The sequence below is a fragment of the Lycorma delicatula genome, chromosome 2, assembly GCF_047948215.1.
Source record: "Lycorma delicatula isolate Av1 chromosome 2, ASM4794821v1, whole genome shotgun sequence".
NCBI classification, from domain to species: domain Eukaryota; kingdom Metazoa; phylum Arthropoda; class Insecta; order Hemiptera; family Fulgoridae; genus Lycorma; species Lycorma delicatula.
The window spans coordinates 32960514-32975351 of NC_134456.1; the positions used below are offsets into that span (position 1 = coordinate 32960514).

Below are 14838 nucleotides of genomic sequence, written 5' to 3' on the forward strand. Positions count from 1 at the left end.
ATAAAAAAGTTCACCCTCATACACTCAGCTTAGTAAAGTTTTCACATACAAAGTTTTTAAAATTGATCTCTGAATTACTTTATTCATTATAAAAAATCATTAAATAAGAGTATTTAAAAATTGGAGGTAAATAATAATAAAAAAATTATAACTGATAAGTAATGTATGATAAATTATGACAGAAATTAAAATTAAAACTAATAAACAAAAAATTATGCTTAATACAGAATGTATATTTTAAAAATACTTCATAAAAAAGATTTACACTATTACATATTTACACAATTTATTTTTTAATAATAAATAACAGAATAATATCTAACAATGAATCCCTCTTTAATCTTAACATATTTTTATGGAATGATTCCATAAGAATTCAATCCTGTACATATTAATTCCCAATCTTGTGTTAAAATTTATTAAGAAAAAAGACAGCGCTGATCAGTGAACTTCTTGACCCAATAATGATAACTGAAACAAGAAATTTAAAGACATTTTTACTTAAATTTATTTCATGTTTATCCTTAAATCTTGCATCCTTAATTTAACATACATCCTGACACTGCCGACTGATGAAATTTTGCACAGTTACTAAGGTTGATTGACAATACAATATTCCTCCATTAGTTTTGCAAACATCGCTCCATACAGGGATAAATTAAGGGTGCCGGTGTAGTAATTTAACATACTTCCTGACATTACCTACTGATGAAAGTTTGCATAGTTACTAAGGTCGGGTGACAATACAATATTGCACCATTATGTTAAAAACAGTCCTGGTCTTAAGACAGTTTGCTTAATTGCCCAAGGCAACGGGGTAATTCTCTCTTTGATAATTCTCCCACCATTCCTCCAAAAATCATTTATTTTTATTAAAACTAATAATTTAAAAAAATACTTCTTTTCAACAAACCTATGTTTAATGCATTAAAATATTTATTCTGTTTTGTACGGTGTGTCCTAAACTTTATTATTATATTTTATTAAACTACTTATTTTTTTCAGTATTCAAATAAATGTAATATAAACAATGATAACTCAACAAAATTCCAATTTCTATTGAACACAAACAATGATGAAGAAAAACTGAAATATATGGAAAGATGTACGAGGTCTGTAAATATAGTAATGAGACTAGGTTTTTTTTGGCAACCAAAGTGACAACACTGTAAAGTTACTAGTAAACATATTTACTTATAAGCGGTTATATGAACAGCTGATTTATATTAGGTATTAATATTTTTAGTCTACTGTTGCCATGTGAGACATAAACAAACTTTTTGTTTTGTGTTACAAAAATGAGTGATACTAATTATGAGCAATGTTGTGCAATCAAGTTTTGTGTTAAACTCGGTAAGAATGTTACTGAAATTTTTTCAAAATTGAAAAGGGTGTATGGAGATGATGCTCTCTCATAAGCCCAAGTTTTTAGGTGGTTTAAAGCATTTTCAGATGGCCGGGAAACAGTTGTGGACGATCCACGGTCTGAAAGACTGTTACTGTCAGCGATCAAATATCAGAATGATTGCAAAATTGAATTTTAAACATATCACAGTCAAAGACAACTGGCCATCAACTAGCCATCTAAGACAACTGGATGCTGCATCATGAAAATACACCTTGTCACACTGTACTCTCAATTAATGAGTTTTTGGTAAAGCAAAACATTCCTGTAGTTCTTCAAGAACCTTATTCACCTGACTTGAGTTCCTGGGACTTTTTCCTGATCCCAACTTTAAATAAACACCTCAAAGAACACAATTTTGGAACAGCAGAAAACATTTTAAAAAATGCAACCGACCATCTGAAGGATATTTCGGTTTCTGAGTTCCAATACTGCTATGAAGAATGGGAAAATCATTTGAAGTGTTGCGTGGCTTCCCAATGGAACTATTTCGAAGGTGACAAGAGTCCATGATTAATTGAATTGTAAATAAAAAGTTTTTCTAAATCAGTCTCATTACTTTATTTACAGACCTCGTACGCGTACGTAGGACTGTTGACTGGTTTCAACATAAAAATAAGCAAAAGAAAACAATTATTTCATCTTTGCCTTATTTTGTTTCAGTAATTAAAAAATTATGATATGAAAATTTTATTTACAGCTATAGAGATTTAAAATTTCAATAATATATAACTAAAATGTTTTTAATACAGATTCATGATGATTCAAAAGTAACATACTCATATCAACAATCACTGCAGAAAAAAAATTCTATTTTTATCTGAGTAAATAAATTATTAAAACTTAACAAACTAATAAATGAAAAGAATATGTTTGAAAACCTTCAAGAAAAATAATATTTAAATGCTGTACAGTACATTTGACAAAGACTTCATATTAAAAATAAAAAAAAAGGATCTTATTTTGTTATACGAACACTACTTTTTTCATGATTTAAATTTTCAATTTTCAAGCTGGTATGATTGGACAGTACGATTAGTATACGTATTTTTTAAAAATTAAAAAGAATTATTACTCATAAATTTAAGAGATTTTACTTATTTTATATCTTACTCATTTAATATTAAGAGAAATATAAATTTAAGAAAATTAGTTCAGTACTTAAAATAAAATTAATTTAGTTATAAATTAAATGAATCATTCTGGTGGCCAACAAATTGAAAAATGTAAGGTCTTGCAAAAATTGCAATAACAAATCTTGTACCTTGTAGAAGATGGATACAGCATTTGTTAGAACATAAATTTTAGTACAATTAAAATATAAACAATGTAAGAAAAAGTGAAATGAAATGGGTTAGTTAAATTCTGAAAAGTTTGTGAAAAGTTGTAGTTCTAATAACCAATAAGATCGAAAAGTAATTGAAAAATAGTGCATTGATACTTGTCAAGTATGGCAACACTAAAACAAGAAGTAGCTGCATCCATACAGAGATCAGTTTGAGGAGGTTAAAGAAACATTTTTGGAACATATATATAAAAACAAACTGAAAGGTTTTCAAATGTTCTAGAACATTTAATTACAAATCTATGGCTGGTAAGAAGAAAGTGAGTTACTCATATGAAAATCATCTGGAAGAAAGTGCTTAAATCTGATAGAATGATGCCATCTGACTTGTGGCTTTATGTAGTAGTGGGTTATTTAGCGATTATTTCATACTATTTGCATGAAACTGTCGTTCTTTGGTAATGCTTTACAGTGTTTCCAGCAATTTTATTGACTGGTATTGAAGGATAAGATGAGTATATTAAATTTTGGTTTAATTTGGTTGAAGTTAAGTACAAATGATCCAATCCACATGAAATCTTTTTTTTTCTTGCTTAGCCTCCGGGAATCACTGACAGGTATTACTTCTGAGATGAAAGAGGATGATATTATGAATGTAAGTGAAGTACTGTAGTCTTGTTCAGTCTCATGTTAACCATTTCTGATTGTGATTAATTGAAACCCAACCACCAAAGAATACTGGTATCCACAATCTAGTATTCAAATCCATACAAAAGTAACAGCCTTTACTACGATTTTAATGTTGAAACTCTTGACTTCAAAGTCAACTGATTTACAAGGATACGTTCATCACTAGACCAACCCGGTGGGTCAATCCATCAATTCATATGAGATTTAAACCGAGATAATGATACCTTTCGATAATATATTAAAACTTATACAGTAAATACTTATTTACCAGTAGCAACACTGCTTGATTATGGTTTAAATATTTACAACATAATATAAAAGTAGATTTGGAATAAAAAGTGGTATAGGAACCCAAAATCACATTTTTGAGGGTTGAATGCTTCTGCATAAATCTAGGAAAACTTTTCAAGCGCTATACGATAATAGGGAGGAAATCAAAGTTATATACAATGATACAACAGGTTATTCATTTCAAATTAGTTAATATCTTTTCAAAGATAATTACTGTATCTTTCTAACTAGAGCGGTAGATTCTAATATCTTGTTAATCAGTATAAAACTCAATTGTAGAGATCCACTTAATGCATCATTAAGTTATGACTGATAAATTTCCTAATTTTCTTTCTCTCTCATCTACAAATGATTATGATAAAATGCTCCTCATACATAAAACTCTACAACAGGTAAATTTAGTCTAGAGTCTAGATTACATGATTATGCATAAAAGAAAAAAAAGCACATGCTTTGAAATATCCAATAATTAATTAATTTAAAGCCTTTAAATTTATAAGCGTATAAATTTATTTATAGATATTTTTGTTTACCTGCTTTAGAAACTGTCTTGCATTATTTAGTGTTGATGCACCATAAACAACTTTCTTACATCCTGGTCCAACAACTCCACCTGATTTGCTCTGAAAAAATTTTCAAATCCTGATTAAGACCGGTTCTACATTAGTAATTTGCAGTTTTTATTCTACCGGATGATTCATTTAAAACTCATGATTTTCTTTATTTATTTATTTTGATAATAATAGTGCTACAAAAGATTGATTGGTTTTGAAATTTACAGTATCTTTGGGAGATTCTTTAACTTTCAACTGTTGAAAATGTTCTCTGTTTACCTAAAGTCACAGTCTAACATGTACCATGCTTCTAGCTCTTCAATGGAGCTTTGTTGTATCAATATTGTTGAAAAAGAATGTAATCTGTGAATTGACATATCCAGACAAGTGGAACAGTCTTCCTTTGAAAACCATATTATGTATAATTTGCAACAATAATCATCTTGAACCAATGACAATATTGTATCCCTGTAGCCTTATCAGGTACTGAAAATTCTTGAAAGGATATCATCCAATATGGCTTTAGCTTAGCTCTCTTTATACATTTTTGACATTGAGTACAATAGTCCATTTATCTGAGGGCAGATACCTTAATAACTTACCGGGTGACCACAGCAACCTTACCTGAACATCCACAGTAACCTCTGGCAGTTTAGATGGATGATGTTTTCCTGTTTGACTCAGAGGATTATCAGTCATTTCCAATTTGTAATGTCAGTATTGTTTCCTGTCTGGCTAACACCAATTCTTTCTGGTACACCCTTTGTATAGCTACAATCAAATTTGTTACCCAGTAATGTTTCATAATGAACAGAGGTTATTCTATATTGCACTATAAATCAACAATGACAATCTACTGAAACAATGACCACACAATTATAAACAATAAGGAGCAAACAGACACCTTGAGCACATAAATAAAACCGCTGTTCTAAAGAAATTTTTAAAAAATCATAAGTTTTATATGAATCACTTTATAATTTCACTATTGTTTTCACACTTTTTTTAAAATCATCTTCTCAATTTTCTTTTATCAATCATTTATAAATATTAAATCAACTAAATTAAGAAAGCATTATTAGTTAATCGCATTAGTGAATTATAACTATTTATTTTAGTTGGCAAGTATTTCTAGGTATTAGGAAAATTAAAAATGAATGAATGAATAAACTTTTATTTCCCTTGTACAAAATATGACATAAAAATAAGAATCAATATACTATTAGGAAACATAATATCTGCAAAGGATAACATGTGTGCAGGGATGAGCCACTTTATATAATATTTCTATAAAGGGAATTTAAAAATTAAAACTATTTTTAAAATAAATAGTAAGTAGTAACTAAAAGTTCCTACATAAATAAACAAAAAAATTAATGTTAAAGATTGAGATCAATTAAAATTTAAACTTATTATCTTACAAAAACGACAAAAGAAAAAAAAACTTGAACATAATAATACTACAACAAATGAACAACCATCATACCCGTTCTTTAAAATTCAACATTCTAGATTTAGTAAAATCAATCAATTTAGTTGATCATAATAAATTCAAGGGGTATTACAAGAATATGAAGATTATGTAAATAATATTTATAATGTTGTACACTTTTAGAATATTGTATAAATTGGAGTAAAATGAATATTATTATGTTAACACTACTTTATAACAATATAAAATAATACAAATCAATAATACAATGCTAAATAATCTTAGTATTAATATTAAGACTATAATTATAAATTTGATCTGAATAATTTGCCTTCCTTAGTTTTGATTAGCTTCACTATAAGATTTTATATAAAAAAACTAAAACATTATTAACATTGGATTAGAAAATTAACTATTTATGTATCATTTAGACAGGATGGTAAAAACATGTTTAGAATAGTGATTCGTACACATTATTTGTCCTTATCCATTCATCTATTTCTTTACAGAGTTTTTTGTTCGCTCTTCTATGTATAGAATAAATTTAGCAGGAGTAAGATTTATTAGTTAAGCAGAAATATACATGAAACATCTTCTGCAGACTGATAGGTAATTTCGGGGTATTATAAAGGTGATACTAGATGGCTTCAGATTATGTGATGAATCTGTTAAAAGTTTATATTTTTGTTAATATATAAAACAGTGCTTTTAACGTAGAGTTGTCTAATTGTTAACACATTAAATTCCTGGAATAGGTCAGTTGTAGGGTAAAGTCTGAGCCTATTTAATGCTGCTTTTATTAAGTGCTATTGAAGTGCACATTTCTTGCCCCAACTCATGAACATATTTCATATTGCAATGTTGATTGAGCATACACAAAATATACAATGATACTGCTATTTTTTAGTTTACTAATTTGGTGGAATTTAAGGATTAAGAGTTTAATTGTTTTGCACATACTGTTAATGTGCTTGTCCCACTTAAGGTGAGGGTCTATCCAGACACCAAAATATTTTATTTACTTTTTCTAGCTTGGGACACAGACATGAAGTAAAAGTTGGTTTTATGCAGTTTATTGAATGCATAGTTAAATTAATTAAGTTAGGAGGCTGACTGACTGATTTGTAGAAAACATCATAAACAGGCTTTTTTTAACATTTAAAATTAGTAGATGTACGTCAAACCAAGCTTTGATACCCCTAAGTCCTTCTTCAGCTGATCTTATAACCTCATCCCATGAGGAGCCTGTGAAAATCAAGGCAGTGTCATCAGCAAAAGATATAATATCACAGTTTTTTATTTTTAGTTTACTAAGTTATTTATGTGCTATAAGAGTAAGATAGTAAGATAAGACTGATCCCTGTGGTAGGCCATATTAAGTCAAGTGCTTTATGCTGGTATTTTTGTCGATTGTAAGTATTTGCGATCTGTTTTTCAGGTAACGTGTAAATAATTTATGGGGTAAGCCATATATTCCCAAATTATTTAATTTTTGTAGCAGCTTTGAATGTGGGATGGTGTCAAAGGCTTTCGCCAAATCTAAAAATACTACTATAGTTTTTTTATTACCCTTAAAGTTATTTAATATGGTAAGGTAATTTATCGCATCCTGGATGATTTTTTTTGGTTGAAATCCATATTGACTTTCATGAATTACATTGAATTTATTTAATATTCTGTCACTCGTGATTTGATAATTTTTTACGTAAATTTAGATAGACCATTTAACAAGTTTATTGGGCAGTAATTTGTGGGAATACAATAATCACCTGACTTGAAGAGTGGGATAATATTAGTGATTTTAAATTTATTTGAAGAAAAAGCCACCGGCAAAACATTTATTTATTAATTCTTTGATTAGGTTTTGTTATATGCGAAGAGATTTTTTTTTTTTAAGAGTTTTAAGAGTTTGTTTAAGAGTTTTTGAAACCATCAATACCAGAAGTTGAATTATTTTTGAGAAGAGCAATTAAATTGATAATTTTGTTTTCATTTATTGAAACAGGAAAAAAGAACCATGAGTTGCCATATCCGCATTTGGTTGGTGATTGTCACGCATAACAGACATATTTACATTTAACAACTTTTCTACATGTTCCTTACCTATTTCAACAAAATGGTTATTTGAAATTTCAAGGCCTATTTCTGGAATAATTTTTGTTTTTTTACTATTTAACAGTTTTTATAGTCCTACGTCTTTTTACATTTCCTTTAGCTTGTAAAATTTTACTTTTATAATAGTTGTGTTTACATTTTTTAATTAGTTTGCCTAAAAGATTTCTGTATTTTTATATTTAAATTATAAATTGATATTAAATGATTGTTTGAGGAGAGTTTTGTATAATTTATTACAATTTCTTATAGATGTGACTAAGTCGATAATTATCCAGTTTTCTAAAGGTCTATATTTGTGTGTTATATGTCTTTTACGCATTACATTTGTTATGCGATTGGTCAGTTTATTCAAAAAAAAAAATTTAGCATATCATCAACATCTGTTCATGACCCAACAACATTCTCCTTTTCTACTTTAAGATTTTGCACTAATATATCATAATCTACTACTTCTTCGTTAAGCTCTTTAGTACTGTTATTTACCTTATATTATTTACCATTCCAAGATGGAGGGCAGTACAAAAATGATTAGAGATCTTAGTTTTAAGAATTGATACGATAATATTTTCAGAATAAAAATTAGTGTTCTTAAAAAATATATGATCGATATAAGATTCTGTATTTTCTTAGTACCATTACATTAATGACTTGAAGCCATTTGATAATAGTATACTGAAATATTCATAAACTTTGTTTATGTTTCTGTTTAAATGGATGTTCATATCCCTGATTAAGACAGTGTTATCACTGACCCTAAACCTTTGTAAATACTCATTCAAACTGTTAAGGAATGTATTCACAACTGGAGATGGTGATCTATAAACATGTGTGTAATCTTTGTAAATTCTTAATACTCAAAATTACAGAATTTGCTTCGAGTACTTTAAAATTAATTTTTTTAACCTTTAGTTTTTCATTGAAAAACACACAAATACCATTATATTTGCTATAGATATCAGGCTCATCATACACTAAGTATCTGTTTAGATTACAATTAAATTGGTCATGATCAGTTACCAAAGGTTCTGTTAAAATTATTACATCATACCTAATACTGCAATTTTGAAGTACATAGGCAAATTCATCAAAATTTCTACTAAGTTATATATGTTCATTTGCAATATATTAGAGAATTTTAATTACAATAATTTTGCAGATTAAAGCTAAAGATATCATTGACCTCAATTGTGTCATAAATTTCATTATCAAAATTATTTATAAGAACAATAAAAATAAAAGTAAAGAGAAAGAAAGAAAAAAATCTAGTATATGAAATCAAGAAATAAACGCGCTGCCGTCTCTGATATGTTCATGAAGCATTTATCATTATAATAGTAAAAACAAAAATACTGTATTAATAACAAAGATTAAAACTGTTACACCATTACTACTTTCACTATACAATCCACTTTATAATTTTAAATAATTGTGATAAAGAATTTGCGAACCTAGTGGCTCAGATAAGGAGTACAGTAATTTTACTGAAATCACTGAAAATAGCCAGTCTAAACAATTATGACTAATAATACAAAAAACACTATACACACAATCCATCACTTACACTAATCAATAAAAACCTGCAGATATTCTCTTTTAAATATTCTTCTCACAGGAGTTGATGCCGATTGTCTAATTAAGATCTTCCTGTTTTGCACCCATATGAATGTTAGTTTATTCTTCACCGTGAGATCCCTTGCTGCTCCTAAGAAAGTTTTGTAATAAGGAGATAGATGTTTGTTAATATAAATGTTATTATACTTCAATCCTGGGCTGATTTCAGTTGTTTTTAACCCATTTTTCTTTTTCATCACCAGGTCCATATACTTTTAACTTAGAAACTAATACTTTACTATTCTTTTAAACTGTTAGTAAATATACTTTCAACTAAGAAACAAAATTTATGATAATAGAACTCAAATTCTTGGCATTTGGCATCCTATGCGTAGCAGACACTTCAACACTTCCATGTTTCAACTCTGTATGAATGGCATGAGCAACAGATTCCAAGATGTTATGTAAGTCCTCACCCTTAGTCTCTGGAATACTGGATATTTCAATGTTTTTTCTTCTTGTTTGTTACTATAGGTAATGTAATTTATGTTGCAATTGCAACATGTCTTGGGTTAATTTTGTATTCTTTTCTTCCAATTCATTATATTTTTTAGTAACTTCATTATTTTCAATTGATTATTTATTTACTTGCATTTTTGTTTCTTTAGAGGTTTTATTTAGTATTTCAATTTGGGCAGAGATCTTCGAGTTTTCTATAGAATAAAAAAGTAAGTTCATCATGCAAATAGCGATATCAGAATTTTATTAAAACCTGCCTCCTCTATGAATCATGAGACCTTGCCGTTGGTGAGGGGGCTTGAGTGTTCAGGGATACAGAGTAGCTGGACCGAAGGTGCAACCATATCGGAGAGGTATCTGTTGAGAGCCAGACTAAGGAATGATTCCTGAAAGAGGGCAGCAGCTCTTTCAGTAGTTGTTAGGGGCGTGAGTCACAATGACTTAAACGGCTGTATCAACATCACTCAGTTCTCTGAGTACTGCGCAGCTGAAAGCAATGGAAAACTACAGCTGCTTTTTTCCAAGAAAATGTGGCTCTCTGCATTTTCACATAGCAATAATGGAGGCGCCTTCCGTGGTAAAATATTCCGGAGGTAAAATAGTCCCCCGTTCGGATCTCCGGGTGGGGACTACTAAGGAAGGGGTCACCAGAAAATTAAAAAATAACATTCTACGAGTCGGAGCGTGGAATGTTAGAAGCTTAAAAAGGTTGGTAGGCTAGAAAATTTAAAAAGGGAAATGGATAGGGTGAATGTGGATATAGTAGGAATTAGTGAGGTTCGGTGGGAAGAGGAAGGCGACTTTTGGTCGGGTGATTTTAGAGTAATTAATTCAGCGTCAAATAATGGGCAGGGAGGAGTAGGTTTCGTGATGAACAAGAAGATAGGGAGGAGAGTGGAGTATTTCAAAACGCATAGCGATAGAATCATTGTAATAAGGATAAAATCAAAACCTAAACCGACAACGATTGTTAACGTTTATATGCCTACAAGCGCCCATGATGATGATGAGGTAGAGTGTGTATACGAAGAGATTGATGAAGCAATTAAACACGTAAAAGGAGATGAAAATTTAATAATAGTTGGAGATTGGAATGCAAGCATTGGAAAAGGCAAGGAAGGAAATATAGTGGGTGAATACGGGCTGGGCAAAAGGAATGAAAGAGGGGACCGACTTATAGAGTTTTGCACAAAGTATAATTTAGTAATTGCCAACACCCAATTTAAAAATCATAATAGAAGAATATACACTTGGAAAAAGCCAGGCGATACTGCAAGGTATCAGATAGATTATATCATGGTTAAGCAAAGATTTAGAAATCAACTCGTTGACTGCAAAACTTACCCTGGAGCAGACATTGATAGCGACCATAATTTGGTGATAATGAAATGTAGATTGGGGTTTAAAAACCTGAAGAAAAGTTGTCAGATGAATCGGTGGAATTTAGAGAAGCTTGAGGAAGAGGGGGTAAAGAAGATTTTTGAGGAGGACATCGCAAGAGGTCTGAGAAAAAAAGATAAGGTAGAAAATGTAGAAGAAGAATGGGAGAATGTTAAAAAGGAAATTCTTAAATCAGCAGAAGCAAACTTAGGCGGAATAAAGAGAACTGGTAGAAAACCTTGGGTTTCAGACGATATATTGCAGCTGATGGATGAACGTAGAAAATATAAGAATGCTAGTGATGAAGAAAGTAAAAGGAACTATCGGCAATTAAGAAATGCTATAAATAGGAAGTGCAAACTGGCGAAAGAAAAGTGGATTAAAGAAAAGTGTTCAGAAGTGGAAAGAGAAATGAACATTGGTAAAATAGACGGAGCATACAGGAAAGTTAAGGAAAATTTTGGGGTACATAAATTAAAATCTAATAATGTGTTAAACAAAGATGGTACACCAATATATAATAGGAAAGGTAAAGTCGATAGATGGGTGGAATATATTGAAGAGTTATACGGAGGAAATGAATTAGAAAATGGTTTTATAGAGGAAGAAGAGGAAGTTGAGGAGGATGAAATGGGAGAAACAATACAGAGATCTGAATTTAAGAGAGCATTAAAAGATTTAAATGGCAAAAAGGCTCCTGGAATAGACGGAATACCTGTAGAATTACTGCGCAGTGCAGGTGAGGAAGCGATTGATAGATTATACAAACTGGTGTGTAATATTTATGAAAAAGGGGAATTTCCATCAGACTTCAAAAAAAGTGTTATAATTATGATACCAAAGAAAGCAGGGGCAGATAAATGTGAAGAATATAGAACAATTAGTTTAACTAGTCATGCATCAAAAATCTTAACTAGAATTTTATACAGAAGAATTGAGAGGAGAGTGGAAGAAGTGTTAGGAGAAGACCAATTTGGTTTCAGAAAAAGTATAGGGACAAGGGAAGCAATTTTAGGCCTCAGATTAATAGTAGAAGGAAGATTAAAGAAAAACAAACCAACATACTTGGCGTTTATAGACCTAGAAAAGGCTTTCGATAACGTAGATTGGAATATAATGTTCAGCGTTTTAAAAAAATTAGGGTTCAAATACAGAGATAGAAGAACAATTGCTAACATGTACAGGAACCAAACAGCAACAATAACAATTGAAGAACATAAGAAAGAAGCCGTAATAAGAAAGGGAGTCCGACAAGGATGTTCCCTATCTCCGTTACTTTTTAATCTTTACACGGAACTAGCAGTTAATGATGTGAAAGAACAATTTAGATTCGGAGTAACAGTACAAGGTGAAAAGATAAAGATGCTACGATTTGCTGATGATATAGTAATTCTAGCCGAGAGTAAAAAGGATTTAGAAGAAACAATGAACGGCATAGATGAAGTCCTACGCAAGAACTATCGCATGAAAATAAACAAGAACAAAACAAAAGTAATGAAATGTAGTAGAAATAACAAAGATGGACCACTGAATGTGAAAATAGGAGGAGAAAAGATTATGGAGGTAGAAGAATTTTGTTATTTGGGAAGTAAAATTACTAAAGATGGACGAAGCAGGAGCGATATAAAATGCCGAATAGCACAAGCTAAACGAGCCTTCAGTAAGAAATATAATTTGTTTACATCAAAAATTAATTTAAATGTCAGGAAAAGATTTTTGAAAGTGTATGTTTGGAGTGTCGCTTTATATGGAAGTGAAACTTGGACAATCGGAATATCTGAGAAGAAAAGAATAGAAGCTTTTGAAATGTGGTGCTATAGGAGAATGTTAAGAATCAGATGGGTGGATAAAGTGACAAATGAAGAGGTATTGCGGCAAATAGATGAAGAAAAAAGCATTTGGAAAAATAAAGTTAAAAGAAGAGACAGACTTATAGGCCACATACTAAGGCATCCTGGAATAGTCGCTTTAATATTGGAAGGACAGGTAGAAGGGAAAAATTGTGTAGGCAGGCCACGTTTGGAGTATGTAAAACAAATTGTTGGGGATGTAGGATGTAGAGGGTATACTGAAATGAAACGACTAGCACTAGATAGGGAATCTTGGAGAGCTGCATCAAACCAGTCAAATGACTGAAGACAAAAAAAAAAAAAAAAAAAAAATTAAAACCTGAATCTTATCACTGAATTGACGTTCAGATACAATAACACACCAATCACACTTCCACACTGATTTAGTTTTGGCATTCTTCCTTTTGAATTTGTCCATAGTTTCAAGTCTAGTCATGAAGCATGGAATGAATTCTTGCAGTCACTACAATAGCTTCATTTTTGTTGAAAAATACCACTGTAAATTTAACACATGATATGTTTATCTGATAAAGATATCAATGACAATTGCAAAATAAATAACAGTAAACTTGTTGTAGTATGGATATTTGCAGTTAGACACACACTAGTACTAACGGACCTCAACAGGAAAGGCACACACTAGGATGAGCAAATGAAACACATTACCATCTCCATTGACTGCTTATTGGTGACTGAAAATATTTGCTGTTTGGATTTATATCTTTTACAGACCTACAAAAAAAAAAGCTGAAACAGATAAATTAACTTATGTAGACAAATGATAGATATATTTTCTCTTACTTTTGTGTAGTCAACTAAATTCTGATATTCAATATAATTTCCACCTCCAACAATAAACACAAAAGCTTCAGTGAAAGATGCTCTATTTCTTGGGACTTGTGAAGCATCTGTTAGTCGCAACTGCTTAGGATCAAGGTAACGGTATTCCTCACCTCCTGCAGTTAAACCACCACCTTTCATCTCCATTAATTCATCTACTATTCTTGTTACAGGAAGATTCTACAACAAATCAGTAATTACTGAACTTAAACATATTAATAAAACATTAACATTATATATGTATGTTACGGTAACATAATTGAGTTATCATTAGGCAACATCAGACACAAAATTAAGTAAAACTGCCACAGACTAAATATGACATTTCAATTTCTTGTTGACAGACTGGTATTATTCAGTTCAGCCTATTAATTTTTATGACATAAAAAATTAATTTAATAAAATTTAAATTAAAAAAATGTTTTAAATTTAAATTAATATAAATTTTTAAAATAGAGTTTTAAGAGAAAAGTTATGGAGAAACTAATAATGTTAGCTTAAAACCAACCACAAAGTCATTGGTTATATACTATTATAATACAGTTGATAATAGCTCAAAAACTGTTAATAAATAATAACCATAATATGCTTAACCATAATAACTGCTTCAATATGAAGATCAGCAATAAAAAAAACTTTTTTAAATCAAGACAATGAATTAAGTAGTTACCTTATTCAGCATGTTTTACATATGAAATCTGTTCAAAAATTAACCAAATTTTGTCCTCTGATTTTTATAGAGACATGCAGATGACATCACTGCATAGAAGTAGAAGCTAACAACAATCCCACAATACCTGCAACATGTGTTTTTACTTGCAAAAACAATTAGTTTTAGCATAGTGTTTATTTGACATAGTGATGTTTGGTGCCTTCAGCTTTGTTGCCATGAGTGACATATATATATATACAAAGATGTGTGATGA

General features: G+C 30.2%; 1 protein-coding gene across 2 annotated transcripts in view; it reads right to left on the reverse strand.

Moving 5' to 3' along the window:
* Positions 1 to 212: 212 nt before the first annotated feature.
* Slh (sec1 family domain containing Slh) overlaps positions 213 to 14838 on the reverse strand; it is a 72027-nt gene continuing 57401 nt past the window's right edge. The window contains exons 13-15 of one of the 2 annotated variants that reach the window (XM_075358617.1): positions 13874 to 14092; positions 4205 to 4294; positions 213 to 471 (exon numbers count right to left, since the gene is read on the reverse strand). In XM_075358617.1, coding sequence (XP_075214732.1) covers positions 442 to 471; positions 4205 to 4294; positions 13874 to 14092 — 339 coding nt within the window. In that variant the 3' untranslated portion in view covers positions 213 to 441. Of the gene's footprint in view, positions 472 to 4204; positions 4295 to 13873; positions 14093 to 14838 lie in introns of those variants that run through there. The other variant, XM_075358618.1, reaches the window with a different exon arrangement.